The sequence below is a fragment of the Mandrillus leucophaeus genome, unplaced genomic scaffold (assembly GCF_000951045.1).
Source record: "Mandrillus leucophaeus isolate KB7577 unplaced genomic scaffold, Mleu.le_1.0 Scaffold377, whole genome shotgun sequence".
Lineage (NCBI taxonomy): Eukaryota > Metazoa > Chordata > Mammalia > Primates > Cercopithecidae > Mandrillus > Mandrillus leucophaeus.
Genome location: NW_012103998.1, coordinates 468,888 through 488,902, shown reverse-complemented (window position 1 = coordinate 488,902; position 20,015 = coordinate 468,888). Strand labels below are relative to the sequence as shown.

The window sequence follows — 20,015 nt, the reverse complement described above, 5'->3', positions numbered from 1 at the left end:
TTAGCTGGGCATGGTGGTGCACACCTGTAGTCCTACTCCCTGGAGAGGCTGAGGCAGGAGAATCACTTGAGCCCAGGAAGTAGAGGCTGCAGTGAGCTCTTATTGTACCACTGCACTCCAGCCTCATCAACAGAGTGAAAGAGCAAAATTCTGTCTCTTAAAAAAAGCAAGAGAGTGCTATGATCAGATTTCCATTTTAGAAATAAAAATCTGTGTCTCCTCTTACTGTTCTTGGCATGGATTTTACACCCGACCATACAACCTTGATCTTTCTGGCCAGGTACCATTTCTTTCTGCTGGCCGAGTTGGCCCTATCACACCTTCAGCATGAGGATGGAGAGGGAAAAAGGATGGTCTCTGGTATTCCCATAAGGTGGGCAACTGTCTTCTGCTCACGAGAAGCTGAAGGCACGGGCTCTCTCTGTTGTTGCAGAGGGAGACCTGGAAGCTTTCACAGCCCCTCATCCTCTCCCGTCCAGCAGACCTTTTGTCCTTGCTGGCGGTGAACATTCAACCCTGGGGGAGGCTGACAGCTCTGCTGGCTCCCTTCTCATCAAGAAATGAAAATGGTGATAGGATGAAACATCCTCCCGTCTCCACAGCAACCTCTTGGCTTAGCCTCACGATGTACTGAACAATCTTTACTTAATTGGAAGGGGTTTCGGGGAGAACAGTCAAGACAAAGTCATTGGCAACCTATTCCTGGAATTAGAACGCATCACCTTCTTAGCTTAATTGGATAATTCATTTTAAATTGGGTGTGCAATCACGACAAGAAAATGTTAGTATTAATAATACATATCTGAGCTCAGCTGCCTCTGCCAAGAAGCCTGGCCCTGGTGGAATTCTTTAATTCCCCAAAACAAATTTTGCAAAGATAAAATGATGTTGTCAAAGTGGAGAAAGAACAAACATCCAGCAGGCATTTATATCCCAGAACTTTCTAGAACACCTTTGTTGGTTGTGGAATGTTAGGGAAGACCTGGACTCGCTTTGGGGTGTTTCATGGATCGAGGGGCCCTCTGTGCCTGGCCCTGGGTGTGAGTGTTGAGGGCCTGGTGTGTTTTGTTGAGTGTCTTTCTTTCCTACTATAGCAGCTACTCAGATGGTTAGAAGCATAACAGATGGCAGCGGGGCTATTGCCTGGGGGCCCAGGGGATGACCAGGGCCTCTCTCGTGAGCTTGGGTCCTGGAAGCTGCTTAGAGACCTGTGGAGTGGCTGAACTGCCTCTCAGAGGTCTTCCAGTCTGGTCACATTGCCTCGGGAGATGGCAGCTGGTATCGGGGGCCAGGCTGCTGGGAACGGGGGGCTGCCTGTTGACTGAAGGTGCTGCCTGTCTTGCACGTGCTTCCAGGCCAACTTCCCTGTGGCACTCAGTGTTCCCCCAAAATAGGGCAGTTGCTAAGAAACAGGGATGAGCCAGAGGCCCGGGAGCGCCGACAACACTGTGTTGATGCGGATGCTTCTGTGCCAGGGGCTCGGCTGCCAAAGCTCCCGCGGCCTTGCCAGATCCACTTACGTCAGGCTGTTGCCCAAGCCCACACCGAGTCTGCCTTTGCCAGCATGAGCGTTCCTGCTTCTGGGATTTTAGCTGCAGGAAAATTTAGTGGTTGTGTAGACAAACTCACAAAAACTCCAACATTCACAGCATAGCACCCACCAGCCGCTGTCCACCCACGCCTCAGCTGCTCCTCTGCACGGCCTCTTCCCCACCCCTGCCTGTGCTCCTCCATGGCTCCTCTCAGTTCCCACCCCTAATTTGTAACATAAAAAAGGGATGCTTACGTGTGTGGAGCATTTGGTTTTAAGCCAGGCACTGTGCTAAATATTTTTACATGTATTAGCTTATTTTCCAATTCGTGATGCGCCGGTGCTGGTGGTCAATATTGAGCCCATTTTAGAGGTGGGGATGCTGAGTCTCTAAGAGGTGTAAGTCACGGACTCAAGATGCAGCAGCAGGGCAGTGGCAGAGCTTTCACACTAAGAGTGTTGACCCCCAAGGCCCATGCCTGGGCTTCCGAAGCTGGAGGGTGACACAGCTGCAGAGCCTTGGGCCCAGACGTGAGTCCTGTGTGTCCGGTACTGCTGATGATTACCCCAAGGGCTGCCAGAGACAGGCCCCCAGTATTTTTAATTGAAATGACAGTGGAAAAACTGCTGGCAAGATATCTGAGTCAGCTGAAAATGTGAGTTCGAGTGGCCCCAGAACACCCCACGCTTCCAGAAGACGCTTCCTACGGAAAGTACTGGAGCGTGGTCCTCCTCTGTGTGTGCGCCTCCCAGCTGCCGGTGGCCTCTAGGAAGGACTCCAAGCTCCCTTCACCATCCCGCCCCATCCCAGCTGCCTTCCCTGCACCCCCACAGCTGCCCCCAACCCCAGCATCTTCTTAGGCCCCCTCCTTCCCCTTGCCCTTCCTGCCTGGCTCACTCCTGGCCACCCTTCAGACTCCTCTCTGTGCCTCCTCCAGCTGGTGCCTCACTTGATGATGGCCGTGTCTGTTCCACAGCCCCTCCCAGAGGGACCTGGTTTCTCCTGCTGTCATTGCATCTCCCTTACGGGGCCGCATGCTGGGTTTTCTTACCATTTCCTGCATCCTGCAGTGCTGAGGGCATGGAAGCGCCAATCAAGTGTAGTAGGAGTGAGTAAGAAACAAGCATCCTTCTCCGTGGCACAGAAGGGAGTCTGTCACCTTGGAAAGTCACCCAAGAGAGGATCCAAGAAAGCATCTTGCCCTACCTACCCCTCCTTTAGCAAGTGAGGACCCTCGAGGGGAGGGGAGTTTCCAAGTCAGTTGGTGACAAAGCCAGGATGAGAAGACACTCCCAGACCACCTGTGGCTCATGACACACACTGCCCCGCCATGCCATCTGCCAGCGCTGGAGGTGGCCGCTCAACACAGGAAAGTCAAGGGCAGTGTTAGCAGCTCCCCGACCCAGCTGGGGAAAGGGAAAGACTTGCATTGGGGAGCAGTTTTATTTATTTTTATTTATTTATTATTATTATTTTTAGATAGAGTCTCGCTCTGTCACCCAGGCTGGAGTGCAGTGGTGAGATCTTGGTTCACGGCAACCTCCACCTCCTGGGTTCAAGCGATTCTCCTGCCTCAGCCTCCTGAGTAGCTGAGACTATAGGTGCGTCACCATGCCCAGCTAATGTTTGTATTTTTAGTAGAGGCGGGGTTTCACCATGTTCTCCAGGCTCAAACTCCTGACCTCAGTTGATTCACCTGCCTTGGCCTCCCAAAGTGCTGGGATTACAGGCATGAGCCACCACCCGGCCTGAGCAGTTTTATGTTCTATGTTATTAACACTTCAAAGGCCTTGAAATAAAAGTACCCTTGAGTGTTTAAGGAGAGCCAGGAGGGAGACAGGACTCCAGGTCCAGCCAGCAGCAGCACCCAGCCAAGAAGGCAGGGAGAAGAATGCTGTGAACGTCCAGTCGAAGCCTCCCGAGCTGAGGTGTCCTGCCAGGCCGGCAAGCCGACATTTCTCACTAGCACCCTCAGGCTGCCACGGGTACTCAGGCAGCGGGGATGAGGAGCGCCTCCACTTTAGGCTGGCAGAATTTGGTGAGATAGTTCACGCTGCAGCTTCTCAGTGCCAGAAGGCAAAGACACCTCAACCCAAACCACAAGAAAACCTCCCCGGGAGCCGGCAGAGTCGGCCTGTTCAGAGACAGAGTTCCAGCCTTTGTTGGCAGCACGTCATTCTTGGAAGTTTGGAATGGGTGTGAGTGGGTGTGTACGTGTGTGTGTGTGCACACGCTCCAAAGTTCAGCCTTGCACAAGGGAGAGCCCAGGCTCCACTTAACCTGGTGCCTGTACCATCACAGCGGGAAGCGCCGCTTGTACCCCAGGGGCGGCCCCAGCGTGTGCCTCCCCTGCCTCGCTGAACAGAGACGATTTTAAGAAAGGGGCGTATTAGTTTCCCAGGGCTGCCGTAACAAATGACCCCAAACTTGATGGCTCAAAACAATAGAAATGTATTCTCCGAAGGTTTTGGAAGCCAGAAGTGTGAAATCCAGGTGTCTGCAGGGCCCCGCTCCCTCTAGGGAAGAATCCCCGCTTCCTCTTCCGGCTTCTCGTGGGCTCCAGCCACCCTCGTTGTTCCTTGGCTTGTAGCTGCCTCACTCCAGTCTCTGCCTTCGTGTCCCATGGCCTTCTTCCCTGTGTGTGTCTTTCTGTGTCTTCATGAGGACACAAGCCATTGACTTCAGTGCCTACTCTATCCAGGATGATTTCATGTCGACATTTTTAACCAATTGTATCTGTAAGGACCCTGTTTCCAAACAAGATCACATTCTAAGGTCCTGGGTGGAGATGAACGTGGCGGGGCCATTAAACTCACTGCAGCGGTGAGTGGTGGGGGGAAGAGTGCCCTAGTGAGAAGCAGCTCAGGTAGATGGATCAGAGGTGCCCTTTCGTAAGATAGTCTTTAAGAGCTGGGTGTGGCGGCTCAACGCTTGTCATCCTTGTACTTTGGGAGGCTGAGTTGAGAGGATCACTTGAACCCGTGAGTTCAAGATCATAAGATGCTCTTTGGTGGGGGTGGCGGTGAGGTGAGCCCGCCCCCCCCAGACATTTGTAGCAGAGTCTCTTGTGGTCAGCTGACTGCTCACTGTCCCCTCTGTCAGAGGCAGAGACAGAGCAGAGGCAGGGGATGTCACACCCCATCCAGGCCACTGTGGGGCACTTCAAGGACAGAAGCCAGCTTCCCTCCTTCTCCTTCCTCAGAGCCTGGCACAGGGCCACCCATAGGAGAGTATGTATTCAGTGTTCATTGAAAGCCGGGTGTGGTGGCTTGAACCTATAGTCCCAGCTACTTGGGAGGCTGAGGCTGGAGGACTGCTGGAGCCCGGGAGCTCCCGGCTGCAGTGTGTAGCCGTCGTGCCTGTGAATAGCCACTGCACTCCCGCCTGGGCAGTGCCAGCAAGACCCCATCTCTCAAAAACAAAAACGATGTTTGCTGAAAGAATGTCTGCTTGTCGGAGAGATACAGTGACTACTTGTTCTAACTTTGGAGAAAGGACACTTCGGGTTTCATTTCAGGAAAGAGTGAGTCAGACTGTGGTCTGGATGGGAACCCAAAAACAGGAGTTGAAGAATATGTGTTGGCCAGGAAGCCGCGGCCTGGAGACACTCCTCTGCTACTTGTGGTTGGTGTCAGCTCAGCTGGGAGCCTCGGGTCTCAGTCTCTGAAGTGGATATCAAAGCGTTGTGAGGCTAACATGAGATTGTGTGTGAGCCTTCTGTAAACTGTAAAGTGAGGTGCCCACCCAAGCAATTTTCTAGAAGGCAGAATAAAATGAAAAGTGTGATATAATGAGCAGTGTGTACAATTAGATTATTGCACGCTAAGCAAGATTCACTGGGTGAGGGGTCATGTTTTAAGGATTTGTATGAGTGAGGCACTGACTACATTGAGTCTTTAGAAAAAATTAGCCTATGGGGTATTTTTATTCCCATTTTAGGGGTGAGCAAACTGAGCCCTGTGTAGATGTTCAGTAACTTTCCCAAGGTCATAGTAAGCAGGGAGGCTGGAATTCAACCCCAGATCTGTTCACCCCAGCATTGGTTCCATATAACATCTGACGTGTTAAGGCTCCTGGACTGTGCCCTCGTGTGAGCTACTGCTGGGCACAGGCCTGGGGACAGCCGGGGGAGCTTGGCAGTGGGTGCCATCACCGGGCTGTATATGGTGGACGTGAGTTTCCTGTTGTTTTCCTGTCACCCTCATCCCTTGGATGGCATGCCACTTAGAGGGTAGCTGCTCATGTCTAGTCTGCTGCACTGGGACTGCCGGGGCCCTCGTGCCTCGTGTTGGGGTGGCCCTTCAAAGCAGGCACCTTCTCTACCCTGTGGATTGGCAGAGGCAGTTCTATTTCTAGGTAATGAACAGACCTTACAGACGATCGGTCTCTTCCGCCCGAAGAGCTAGAAATAACTGTTCTTAAGCAAGGCCCATGCTTTCTCAGCACAGAGCTGGTTTTCCCAGGCACTCTGCAGTTAACCCCACTATTACTCTGGAATGCAGAGACCCCTAGGCCCTGATGGATTTACTGTAGCAGCAGCCTCTGCTTCCACATGCAGCTGCTCTGGAAGAGGGTGTGGTGGTGGAACAGAAGCGGCTTCGGTCTTGGCACTAGATACAATTAGGTTCAAACTTAGGCTCCACCAGTTACAAGCTGTGTGACCTTGGGCTAGTCAGCTTTTTAGTTCCTATTTCTTTCTCTTAAAAAGTCTTAATTTAACAAGTAATAGATATCAAGTATACATTTTTTAATGTGAAAATACACATAAGCAAAAAGAAACATGAAAAATCACTGTGAAATTTTAGTATACATCTTTCAAGATGAATTTTTCTACCTCCTTTTATTTACACATATACGCATATATACAGTAGAAAACATAAATATATGTGCAATAGAAAATTATTAAAATAATGGAATTATTCATACTGGTTTTTTTTTTTTTTAACCTAATGTATATTTAAAGGTATGGGGAAGTGTTAGCAATGTTGTGTCCCTGAAATAGCTACCTGGTATTCCGTTGTATGGCTCTCCCAATATTTAACCTACCCCCAGGTGGTGGACAGTTGGATCTAACCTCGCTGTCCAGGGGGACCTTGGCTTCACCATCTCTGCAATGGGGTAACAGGGCCCATCCTGCAAGGCAGCTGTGTGTGCTCAGCACGCAGCTGGCCCTCATAAGTGCTGGCTTCTTTCCTTGTCCTTTGTCTGCTCTGGTTCCTTTCACGTAGGGTATCTTCCACAATAAGATGAGTGTGCCCCAAATAAATGCATTGTCTCGTGTGTCTGCTCAGCACCTGAACTGGTTCCTTCCTCGGGTCTTGCTGACAGGTGCTCGGGGCCAGCAGCTTCCCATTGGCCTCTCCCAGGAACCCTGAGCAGAGGCCTGAGCCCAAGCAGACGCTGCAAGGCTGCACTTCTCCCTCCCAGTCTGGGCAGCATGATTTCTGCTCTGAAAAGCCACGGGGAGCAATTGAGATGAGCTGGGTGCCTGGTTAGTGTCTGCACCACCTTTCAGGGCCTGACGTGTGGCGTCTTGCCTGTAGGCTGCGGCCCGCATCTAAGCAGAGCACTTGGATCCAGCAGTTATTCACATCTGTGGCTCCCAGCGTCCCCCTCCTATAACCTCTCCCCAACCCCCAAATTAATTGGATTGTGTAAGGTTTTCGTCACAGTGGATGTCAAGTGCTGGCTGTGCTAGGCACAATATAATATAAGCCTTGTATCTATTTCTTGTCTGAACCCAGCTAAATAAAAACATCATGTTTCCCTGCTTAGTTGAGATATGTAAACCAGATGTAATTCTGCCCGCTGTGCGACTGATCAAGTTACCCAGAACTTTGGACAAAGCTAGCAGAATATGCACAGCCTTCTATGAGGGTAAATTTTATCTATTAAATTGTCATTAGGGCTGACACAGGGTGATATTTATGTTTTGTTCTGTTTTGGCTTAAATGGAAGTATAAAAATGCTAATACTGATAGCTAGTATATGTTATAGGGCTTCTCATGCGTGGATGCATCGGCCGTTCTGATAGAAGCTGTATGTGGATGGCTCATTCAGTCCCATGAGGCAGATGGATCAGTCCCCATTTTGTAGATGAGAACTGAGTCATTGAACTCAGGCAGTGACTCTGGAGCCCCTCCTTTTAATCCCTGCAGCAGCCCTTGTGATAGGGTCAAGTGGGTGTTTACTGGAAATGTCCCCTGCTCTGTCCCCCTTACCCAGTGCAGGGGTTAAGAAAGGCCTGTTGGTTAGGAAAAGTCTTCAGCACAAGCAATCCTGCTGGCTTAGTGAGCTGCTGATGGTTCTCAGTTTTGAGAGCGAGGTAGGAGAGTTGCAGAATGAGAGGGCAGGAGCCCTGTGTTTCCAGGGTGCCCTGGAATGGCAGAGGATCCAGGGGCCAGACCACAGCAATGAGGAACTCGCCACGGGCCTGGCTCCTTGCGGGGAGGAAAATGGAAGATCAGATAACAAGACTAAGCACGTGAACTCCAGATGCATAACCTTAGATCAAAATTGGGGTGCCGGACCAGGGTGGGTGGACAGACACATGCAGCAAATATTTGCCACGTAAATGGATGGGTGAAATTACGGCTCATTAAGCTCTCATGGGAGGTGTGAGGTTGTATGTGGTGTGTGGAGTCTGCACGTGACTTCTAGTATCTGTCTGGGAGTGTTCGGTTTAAAAATGCCAGCAAAGAAGCACGGGCAGGTATATGTAAGGGATACACCCACAGGGAGCTTTAACCAGCCTGGGAATTAGCCGCGGAAAATTGTGTCTTTCATGCCTGCGGCTTTATGCCTGGGTCGGTTCTCCTTATAGTTGGTAGTTCATTCAGCAAACATTTAGTTAACTTACTTAAACATAATCCTAATCACATCGTCATTAAGAAGGTAAATCTAATCCCATATGCATCTTTTCATTACCTAACACTGCATATGCTTTTTGTAAATTACAAAACTTATCGAAATATTTCTCATCTATCTACTATTTGGGATTATTTACACAGACTCCTTCCTATTCAAAGGGCAGAGTGGAGTGTGTGTGTGTGTGTGTACATATTTAAACACGCTGTGGACAGCCATACCTGTTCTTATAGGTATGCCTGTAACCTGTCAGGGTAACAGCCCTGAAATGGAAATGGAAATATGACCTGCTCTCTTGGCATTTTCTATGCAGTTAAAGTGACATAATTGAGGTATCTTGTCACGGGCCCCTCTCATGGGATGCCTTGGTCCGCAGAGGTGGCTGGTAAGTTGAGAAGGGTTCTTTTGCCCAGGTCTGCCCAGAATCCTGTCCCAAATGGATGACTTGCCCTTTCGGCTACTGCATTCTCAATATGGCAACTTGGACGGGGTGACAGTGGGATTAATTTTGGTGTCCGGTCCTCCTCTTTTGCCTGGAACTGCCACTGGGGTCTGTTTTAAGGGGATGTTGCTTTTTCCTCTCACTAAAATTGGTCCCATCCTTGCTGCCCGTAACCTCACATGGAATGCCTGCTGGACGAAGAGGCAGCCCTTTTGCAAATACATATTTAAAGGGAAAGTACAAAGAGGCTGGTCCCACCCGTGTAAGAGGGAAGCAGATGTGTGTAACACTCTATAACCACCCCGGAGACGCACTCAGCTCCACCCGACACAGACCGGCATCACTCAGGTTACCAGGCAACTGTGAGCAACAAATACTTGTGAGTCTGGGATTGAAGGGGGTGGAAACCAGACTTTTTCTAAATATCCTCATCACTTACCACAATAAGAGCCCTTCCCCAAGTGTGCTGGTGTCCCGGGCTGCCTAAATTGGCCTGAATCTTGTGTCACCCTTCATAGGAGCCAAGAGCTCAGGAGTCAGATTGCCTGGGTGCCATCTGTTCTCTCCAGGTACAAGCTTCCAACAGTGTATAATTTGTACTTCCCAAGCCTCAGCTTGCTCATCTCCAAAATGGGGATAATAATCATTCCGGTCTCTGAGAGGATTGAGTGAGTTGATGGTTGTCAGGTTCTTAGACGATAGCCTGACAAATAATACGTGCTCAGGAAATACTAGCTTGTATTATTCCTGACACTGAGTCTTCTCAGCAAACTGTCTTGGAAGGAAGCTTCCCTCGGGAAGCCACAGAGAGATCTTCAAACATACATGGCGCTGCTCCTGGGGGCAGCCCTGGAAGATAAGGAAGAAGGGGCTGTCAGTGCAGCTGCAGGGACACAAGTCCTCTGAGGCCAGCTTCTTTCTAATCCTCCAGTTGCGGGCACCGCTGTAGGGGGCTTTCCTTACCAGCTCCCCTCGTCTAGCAGATGTCCGTGGCGCTGAGTCACTGGGCTGCACTGCTCTGACCCACTTACTGTACCCGACCCTGCCCTCTTCCCTCCCTGTTCCACTCTCAGCCTTCAAGGTAGCCAGATCGAATCCGTCTTTCCCATTGGTCTCTAGAGAAGCATGACCTGCCTCGGTTCTTTCCAATGGCTGTCACTTCCTCCTTTTGGCCAGCTAGTAAATTGTCTCCATCCCCATCACTGCGTAACCTTTCCCCAGAAAACTCGTGGTGTCCTCTCTGCTTCCCCCGCAGAGGCAGCAGCTACCGAAGGGCCCGTCCCAGCATCTCCCTTTTTATATTTCGAGTAGGGGCTAGCATATTATGACAGTCACTTCTAGCAATAGAAAGTTCCCACTGTCTTCCACTTAAACATGTAAAATACTTAAGATTCTATATGTTCTTTTCTTTAACAACCAGCTATAATTCACATACCACACAGTTCACCCATTTACCGTGTAGAGTTCAGTGGCTCTGAGTAGAGACATGCACCCATCACCATGACCCACTTAGAACATTTCCATTACCTCCTTCCTTCCATCCCTCTCAGCCCTAGGCAACCATACTCTACTCTCTGTTTTTTTGTATGGATTTCATGATTCTGGACATTTCATATAAATAGAATGATATATGACCTTTATCATATAATATCTGGCTGCTTTCACTTTGCAGTGAATCATAGAATACAGTATTCTATTCTATGGCTCATGCCTGTAATCCCAGCACTTTGGGAGGCTCAGGCAGGCAGATCACCTGAGGTCAGGAGTTCAAGACCAGCCTGGCCAACATGGTGAAACCCCGTCTCTACAAAAATACAAAAATTAGGCAGGGTGCAGTGGCTCACGCCTGTAATCCCAGCACTTTGGGAGGCCAAGGCAGGCAGATCATGAGGTCAGGAGATCGAGACCATCCTGATTAACACAGTGAAACCCCGTCTTTGCTAAAAATACAAAAAAGAAAAAAAAAATTATCCAGGCATAGTGGCGGACACCTGTAGTCCCACCTACTTGGGAGACTGAGGCAGGAGAATGGCGTGAATCAGGGAGGCAGAGCTTGCAGTGAACTGCGCCACTGCACTCCAGCCTGAGCGACAGAGCGAGACTCCCTCTCAAAAAAAAAAAAGAGCTGGGCGTGATGGTGGGTGCCTGTAATCCCAGCTACTCAGGAGGCTGGGGTGGAAGAATCGCTTGAACCCAGGAGGCAGAGGTTGTAGTGAGCCGAGATCGCGCCACTGCATTCCAGCCTGGGCGACTGAGCAAGACTCTGTCTGAAGAAGAAGGAAAAAAAAATTCTGTGATTCTATTTAATGAAATTGAGGCCCATTATGTTATGTTTGTTCCTTACTATTCCATAGTCTAGTATTCATTATTCCTCAAATAATGAATTCTAGGCCTTGGAGCAGAGCTTCATTCTTTAGTGCAGCTCGATAATATTCCATTGTAAGGACACCCCACATTTCATTTATCCTTTTGCTGGTTGGTCGACAGGAGGGTGGTTCTTCATGTTCTTTTTAACACAGCAAGGCCGTATGATCTGTCTGAGGTTGCCTTTCTGTTCCCAACCATTTTTTGAGCAAATGTCAAAAATTTTGACATTTTTTGTCATTTTTATTACAGCCCTTGGTTATTTCTTGAGGTGCTCATGAATGTAATCCCAACTTAGACATGATGTTCCAAACCTACAAGAAAGTTAGAAGTGTGTTTTTTTTTTTTTTTTTGGAAAAAAAGAATTAGTTTTTAAGACTTGTTAGAATAACTGATTCAGATCATTTTTCTTCTGTGTTTTTATTTAGGCTCTAAATAAAACGTTTATAGAAGTTTGTCTCTTCTTTTGTGTAATTATTTAGGCTGTAAAAACTTCACTCAGTTTAGATGAGTGTTCAAACTCGCTGAGGGAAAAAAATGAAAGTTTTTTCCCCAGAGAGGAAAATATGATGAGCTAAAACTAAAAATACCTTAGAATTTTAGCAAAGGAAGCATTAACACACCAGAGGTCAGCACACTTTCTTTTCAATGGGAACTGACCCTGGGTCAGGTGGGTCCAATGACACCCTTATTTAATTTATTTCCTGCTGGGAGCTGATTTTCCCAGGCATGTTCTGACCCAGGGCACTTGGCAGAGACGCTGCTAACAAAGCCCAGGTGGAAAACATCTGAGTTCCCCAAATTTCTCTGAAGGTTTTTAAGGGCTGTTCAGCTTCGAGGAGCAGTGAGTGTGAGGTCGCTGGCGTCAGTGGGACTCTGCGGGTTAAGTTGCAGGTGGGAGCTCCAGGATGCAGCCAGGGTGGCCGCGGCCACTGGAACTGTTGTATGGCCTTGACTCTGAGGTGCCCACGGCATCGGCCTGCATGCCGGTGCTCAGTGAGGTCTCTCCACGACTCCGTGCACGGGATCTTCTGTGCTGAATGGGGCCCTTAAATGTGCCCTTTGCTTCCATCATTTAAGGGGGAAAAAGGCAAATCAGAATGTCATGATGTAAAGGATGGCAGGCAAACACGTGTATTTAGAACCACACTATGATTTCAAAAGGGACATCAACATTCACTGAATTTCATGTCTGTTGGGGGTTGATTCTCTCCCCCTAAATTTGTGTGGGAATGTGAAAAAGCTTAGGCTTTAGAATCTGTCCATCTTGGTGGTTCTTGGGCAAATGACTCCCCATCTCTGGGGTCTTGTTTGTTTCAGAAGGATGACACCCTCCACCTCCATCAGGGCTAATGTGGGGATCTAATGAGGTGGCTGACATACAACCCCTGGTACAGAAGACAGGCACTCAATCAGAGCTGCTTCTAAAGCTCTTCTCCTCAAAATGATCTTTCCTTACTCATACCCAGGTTTTAGGTGGAAGAGTTTCTAAGGAAACAGTCCTTTTCCCATAGGATGGTGCTGGGTTTTTGTGCTTGAGAGAGACCATCTTTGCCTCTCTCAGCTCCTCAGACCCCAAGATTCATCCATAGGGCAAGGCACACAGCAAGCATTTGGTAGGTAAATATAGAACCCAGTGGGTTCGGCAGGGAATTAAGGTATCCATTTAATAAACCTCAAGAACAGCACAGCCTTTAATATAAAGTCCCTTCTACCAAAGGGCTGCAAAAACTTTTGCAATGATTATTGCTTTTCATTTATATCCTAATGTTTGAGGGCTGGAACCATAAACTGAAGAGCCAGAAGTAGACTCTAGCAACTAAAAATATTGTCTGTGAATGTCACAGATATCCAAAGTAGACAATTCATTTTTCCTCCAGTGGCTCTTTCTTTCTTTCTTTTTTTTTTTTTTATTGAGACAGAATTTCACTCTTGTTGCCCAAGTTGGAGTACAATGGCACAATCTCGGCTCACTGCAACCTCCGCCTCCCATGTTCAAGTGATTCTCCTGCGTCGGCCTTCCCAAGTAGCTGGGATTACAGGCATGCGTCACTACGCCTGGCTAATTTTTGTATTTTTAGTAGAGACAGTGTTTCTGCATGTTGGTCAGGCTGGTCTCGAACTCCCGACCTCAGGTGATCCGCCCGCCTTGGCCTCCCAAAGTGCTGGGATTTCAGGCATGAGCCACCACACCTGGCCTCCTCCAGTAGCTTTCTTGGCAAAAAAATAAAAAGCAAAAAAATGGCCAAGTGAGTTAAGAAAACCTTGTAGTGTTTGATGATGATAACTTGCATTTTATAATGCTTTCCAGCTTACAGAATGCTTTCTCATTATTATTTCATTGAATTCTTCTGACTCCCAGAGGTAGGTAAGACAATACTGTATTATGGTTAAGGACACGCTGCCTCTACCACTTCACTTCCTACCAGGTGGCTGTGTGAGTTACGGAAGCACTCTAAGCTTATTTTCCTAATTTTTAAAATAGGAATCACAGCACCTTCCTTTTAGGATTGCTGTTCAGATTGTATGAGATAAGGTATGAAAAATCCCATCCACATAATAAGGGCTTCATAAATGGCAACTGTTACTATGTTATTACATAGAATAATCCTCACTCGGCCAAGGTTGGGGGATTGCTTGAGTTCAGGAGTTTGAGACCAGCCTGAGCAACAAAGTGAGATGCAGTCTCTACAAAAAATAAAAATATAAAAATTAGCGGGGTGTGGTGGCATGCAGCTGTAGTCTCAGCCACTCAGGAGGTGGAGGCGGGAGGATCCCTTGAGTCCGGGAGGTCGAGGCTGCAGTGAGCCATGTTCGTGCCACTGTACTCGAGCCTGGGCGACAGAGTGAGATGCTGTCTAAGAAATAATAATTATCATCCTCATCATCATCTTCCTTACTTTGCAGACAAAGAAACTCAAAGGGGCACTTAATTTGCCAAAGATCACAACCCTAGTAATGGCAGAACTGGAATGCACCTCTAATTCTCCTACTTCCAACTTTATTCCTCCTTCCACTTCTCCTTAGCCAAGAATGTAAATCAGGAACATTTTGGTGCTTCTGCCAGCGACATTTACCATTATCATGAGCTCTTACATGGTTTCTTGGGTGCGCTCAGATTTTCAGTGTCTACTTTTGTATTTGCAGAACATCATCAAGAAGGTGATCGGGCAGAAGTTTGTGTACAAGTTTGTCTCCTTCCCGGAGATCCTGAAGATGGATCCTCACGCGGTGGAGATCAGCCGGGAGAGCCTTCTGCTGCAGGACAGCGACTGCAAGGCGTCTCCCGAGGGCCGTGAGCCCCACAAACACGGCCTGGCCGCCCTCAAAAGCACGAGCCGCAACGAATACATCCACTCAGGCCTGTACTCGTCCTTCACCATTAATTCCCTGCAGAACCCACCAGACGCCTTTAAGGCCATCAAGACGGAGAAGCTGGAGGAGCCGCCCGAAGACAGCCCCCCCGTGGAAGAAGTCAGGACTGTGATCAGGTTTGTGACCAATAAAACCGACAAACACGTCACCAGGCCGGTGGTGTCCCTGCCTTCCACGTCAGAGGCTGCGGCGGCGTCCGCCTTCCTGGCCTCATCCGTCTCGGCCAAGATCTCCTCTTTAATGTTGCCAAACGCTGCCAGTATTTCATCCGCCTCACCCTTCTCATCTCGGTCCCCGTCCCTGTCCCCCAACTCACCCCTCCCTTCTGAACACAGAAGCCTCTTCCTGGAGGCCGCCTGCCATGACTCCGATTCCCTGGAGCCCTTGAACCTGTCATCGGGCTCCAAGACCAAGTCTCCATCTCTTCCCCCAAAGGCCAAAAAACCCAAAGGCTTGGAAATCTCAGCGCCCCCGCTGGTGCTCTCCGGCACCGACATTGGCTCCATCGCCCTCAACAGCCCAGCCCTCCCCTCGGGATCCCTCACCCCAGCCTTCTTCACCGCACAGGTAAGAGTCATTCCTGTCATCCCGGCCACAGCCAGCCTCAGTGGCTTAGCAAAAAAGGAAGAGCAGCTAAAGAGACTTCCTTCTGTCCCTCAAAACGTAATCCTATAACTTATACCAAGGTCACTGTGTAAATATGAAGGGAACCTGCTTTTCCATCCTCAGACCGAGGGATGCACACAAGACAGCGTTTGGTTTGTCGACTCTAGTGGGATGCTTGATTGGTTTCTTGCTTTTAGGGGCCTAAAGTGACCATAGGTGGAACACGCACACTGGCCGACAAAGCAGATCTCACCAGCGATTTCCCAGGGAAAGTTGAGCGGGCCAGTTTACGTTTCAGGAGGAGCTTGGGCTTTATGAAATTTTTATGGCAGAGTCTTCTCTGGGAGCATTTAATAAGGAGCCACTTGTGTTCTGTTAACAAGAAAATAGATGTCAACTGATACCGCCATCGCATCTGTCCGTGTGGAGCTGTGGTCATAGCATAGGTAATAAGAAACAAAGGGGCCGCACCAAACAGCTGCTTCGCTGAAAGCAGCACTACTCTGAGAAAGCCCCGGGCCACAGCGCTGGGGAGAGGAAAGCAAGCTTGCAGAGCCAAAAAAGCCTTCGTTGTTATTAGTCCCAAGGAGAAAGCCCCCTTTTCCTTTAAATCAAATATTCAGATGCTCTTTCTTATCCAGCTGACAATTGCAGCGCAAAGGCGTAGTAGGTGCTGGGAAACCATATTTCTCCTTCCCCTTGAAAACTGGATGCAATTTTAGTGGCAGAGGTTAAAAGAGTATTTGTTTTAGGCTCACAGACCTGGATTCAGTTCCTGGCTACCCTGCTTCCTAGGAGTGGGACTGTGGGTGGTTGCTCTCTGGGCCAGGTTCCACATGTGGAAAATGGGATCGTGGCCAGGCTTTGTGAGATGGTGACACCCGGTAGCATTGTTAACCGCGGAGCTGCACCCGTCCCCTGCCTCTGTCATGTCATCATAGTTGTCCCTGTTGTCATCAGCAGCAGCCACGGCAGCATATGACGGGCTTCCCACGTGTGCCAGGCACTGCTCCAGACACTTTACATGCATTGCCTTGTTTTTCAATAGCAGCCCTGTCATGTGGATACAGGTTGAGCATCCTGTTTCCAAAATGCTTGTGACCAGAAGCGTTTCAGAGTTCAGATCTTTTTGGATTTGGAATATTTGCATGATACTTGCCAGTTGAGTATCCCACATCTGAAAATCTGAAATCCAAAATGCTGCAATGAGCATTTCCTTGGAGTGTCATGTCGGGACTCAGAAAGTTTCAGATTCTGGAGGATTTGGGATCTGGGGATTTTTGGATTTGGGATGCTCAACCTGTGCTGCTATTAGCATCCTGTTTCCCAGCTGAGGTAAACAAGGCACAGAGGTAAACTAGTTCGTCCAGGGTCGCACAGCTCATAGGTGGTAGAGGTGGCTTTGGATCCAGTGTCTGCCTCCAGAATCCATGCTCTCAAATGAAATGCATTCCCGCTGCGAGAAGGCAGTGATACGGCCGTCCCTGGAGCACCTGAAAGCAGCTCTGGGCCACTTTCCTCTCCATGCTTTCGCTGGACTGCATTCTGCCCAGGGATTTCATGACAGCTCAAGCTGTGAGCTGGTGGTGACACGTGCCACCACAGAGGGGAGGGCCAGCGGATCAGGAAATAGGTCAGAGTGAGCAAACATGCTCTTAAATCAGGCATCTTCCAATTAAGCAAGGCTGTCGAGTGACCACGGGCTGCTGAGCCAATGGCTCAGAAACAGCAGCTCTTGAGGTAGCTCAGGGGAGTAACTTGAGAGGCAGGGCCAGGGGTCGACTATCTGAGCATCTCCTCCCCCGGCCTCCTGTGTGTTTACAACTGTCAGGGTGAGAAGGGTCTGAAGCCACGCCAGGGCCAGCTCTGATTTAGGTGTCTGTTCCCTGGGAGCCTGGATCACCTCAGAACAGAGTGAGGTAGATGCCAGCACTGTCTCAGAGGAAGTCAGCTCAGCCAGCCCTGTGGATAATGTGGATGGAGGGATGGCTCCCATTGGTGGGGCTGAGGGCGTGAGAGAAGGATCAAGGGTAGATGCCCAATGAATGGATGCAAAGGGCACAGCCAGGAGCCAGAAGTCACCAGCGTGGCCTGAAACCAGGTGGGAAGGCATGGGAAAGCCAGGATCTTTACGAGGGGACCTGTACCTGAGGCAGTGAGGGTGCCTGGTCCTCAGCCAAGCTGTGAGGGTGGGGCCCTGATGGTTTAGTGCTAGGAAGCCCAGAAATAATCCTAAGGGGAGGGAGGCAAGGGACAGGGTCTGGACCCAGGGCAGGAGAGTAGAAGTAAAGGGACCTGGCTCAGAGAGGACCTTCAGGTCAAAGGAGTGGGAGGGGCACCAGGCAGTCCTCTAAACTGCACAGAACTAAGGGGGTCACCAGCTACACTGGGAGATGGCAGAGCCTCGGGACTCAGACCCCACCTTGAGCCTCCCTCAGGTCCCAGAGTGTGGGCTCTGCTCCTGGCATGGCCATGGGTAGCCAACAGGGAGGGAGAGAAGGAGCAATGAGGGAGACACCAGAGGGGCCTGGGCGCGAGTCAGGGGTGTGGTACTTATTCAGAGCTGAGTTCTTGCAGCGGGTTTCACCCAGGTGGTCTCCCTGAGATCAGATAGGATGTCTTGAAGCTGGGGGTGGTTTAGGTTTAGGGTATGTGTCAGTATCAGATTTGGATTCTCAGATTCCCTCTCCTGGGAGCTGCTTCAGGGGGTGCTCCAGAAACTCACCCACCAGCACCAGCCCAGTAGTTCACCTTCCAAGTGACAGCCAGAAACAGCGTGACTGTCAACAGCCAGGCGGTCTGCAGAATTCCTTTCGGCCTCGGGAGTGAAGGACAACTGTGGGGTTCAGGGTGTTCCACAGGCAGTGGCAAGGCTTCAGTGGTTTTCCTCCTACCTGAGCACTCTGTCCCAGAAACTCTCCTTTTCTCTGTGTGTGTGTTGGGGGTGTGCTGTGTGCAGTGTGATGCTGTGTGCACATAAACATTTGGTAATCTGTGGGCTGTATGTAAGCTTTGCTGAGCAGTGGGCTTTGGAAGAGATGAAAGCTGTGTGTGCTGTAATAACTCTATACCCCGAAAGTACAATTCCCAAGGTTGGTTATTTCCAGCTAGAAACATGGCGGGAAGAAGGGGAGAAGTAAGGGAGCCTTGGCGTGGCCTGTGTCACATGGTTACCATTCCCTCGGGGACCTTACTACACCTCATACAGGCATACCTCATTTTACTGTACTTTGCTTTATTGCATTTCACAGATAATTGGTGGTTTTTACAAATTGAAGGTTTGTGGCAACCCGGCGCTGAGCAAGTCTTATCAGCGCCAGGCTATTCTTCCAACAGCGCATGCTCACTCCATGTTTCAATGTCACATTTTGGTAATTCTCACAACATTTCCAACTTTTTCCTTACTATTATGTCTGTTCTAGTGCTCTGAGATCAGTGAGCTATGATACTACTATTGTAATTGTTTGGGGGCACCATGAACCACACCCGGATAAGACAGCAGACTTGATTGGTGTTGTGCGTGTCCCAACTGCTCTCCTGTGTCTCCTTCTCCTCGGGTCTCCCTATTCCCTGAAACACAACAATTTTGAAATTAGGCCAATTGATAACCCTATAGTGGCCTATAAAGTATTTAAGAGAAAGCAAGAACTGTTCGTCTCTCATTTTAAATCCAGAACTAAAATGATGATGGCGAAGGCATATCCAAAACTGAGACAGGCCGAAAGCTGGGGCTCTTATGCCAGTTAAATATGTAAATGTAAAGGAAGAGTTCTTGAAGGAAATGAAATTGCTACGTCAGTGAAAACATGAATGATAAGAAAGTGGAACATCCTGATTGTTGATACGGAGAAAATATTAGTGGTCTGGATAGAAGATCAAACCAGCCACAACATTCCTTTCAGGCTAACCCAGAGCAAGGCCCTAACTCTCTTCAATTCTTTGAATGCTGAGAGAGGCGAGGGAGCTGCAGAAGAAAAGTGTGAAGCTAGCAGAGGTTGGTTCATGAGGTTTAAGGAAAGAAGTCATCTCCATAACATAAAAGTGCAAGGTGAAGCAGCAAGTGCTGATGGAGAAGCTGCGGCAAGCTATCCAGAGTATCTAGCTACACTCATTGATGAAGGTGGCTACATCAAACAGCTTCGCTGTAGGTGAAACAGCCTTCTATTGGAAGAAGATGCCACCTAGGACTTTCATAGCTGGAGAAGTCCATGCCTGGCTTCAGAGCTTCAAAGGACAGGCTGAGTCTTGTTAGTACAGCTTGTGACTTTAAGTTGAAGCCAGTGCTACTAAATACACTCTGCCTGTGCTCTGTAAATGGAACAGCAAAGCCTGGACGACAGCACATCCGTTTATACAGTTTATGGAATAGTTTAAACCCACTGTTGACACCTACTACTCAGAAAAAAGATTCCTTTCAAAATATTACTGCTCATTAACAATGCATCTGGTCACCCAAGAGCTCTCATGGAGATACACAAGAAGATTAATGTTTTTCATGCCTGCAAATACAACATCCGTTCTACAACCCAGGAGTCAAGGAGTATTTTGACTTTCAAGTCTTATTACTTAATAAATACATTTCATAAAGCTACAGCTGCCATAGACGGTGATTCCTCTGATGGATCTGGGCAAAGTCAGTTGAAAACCTTCTGGAAGGGAGTCACCACCCTAGATGCTATTAAGAATACTCATGATTCGGGGGAGGAGGTCAAAATATCAAAATTAACAGGAGTTTGGAAGAAATTGATTCCAGCCCTCATGGATCACTTTGAAGGGTTCAAGACTTCAGTGGAAGAGGGAACTGCAGATGTGGTAGAAATAGCAAGAGA

The 20,015-nt window shown here is 49.0% G+C and overlaps 1 protein-coding gene across 1 annotated transcript in view; it reads left to right on the top strand.

Moving 5' to 3' along the window:
* ELK3 (ELK3, ETS-domain protein (SRF accessory protein 2)) overlaps window positions 1-20,015 on the top strand; it is a 53,458-nt gene that overhangs the window by 16,496 nt on the left and 16,947 nt on the right. Inside the window, exon 2 of the mRNA XM_011990302.1 lies at window positions 14,353-15,147. Within this exon, the coding sequence (XP_011845692.1) occupies window positions 14,353-15,147 (795 nt within the window). The remainder of the gene's footprint in view (window positions 1-14,352; window positions 15,148-20,015) is intronic.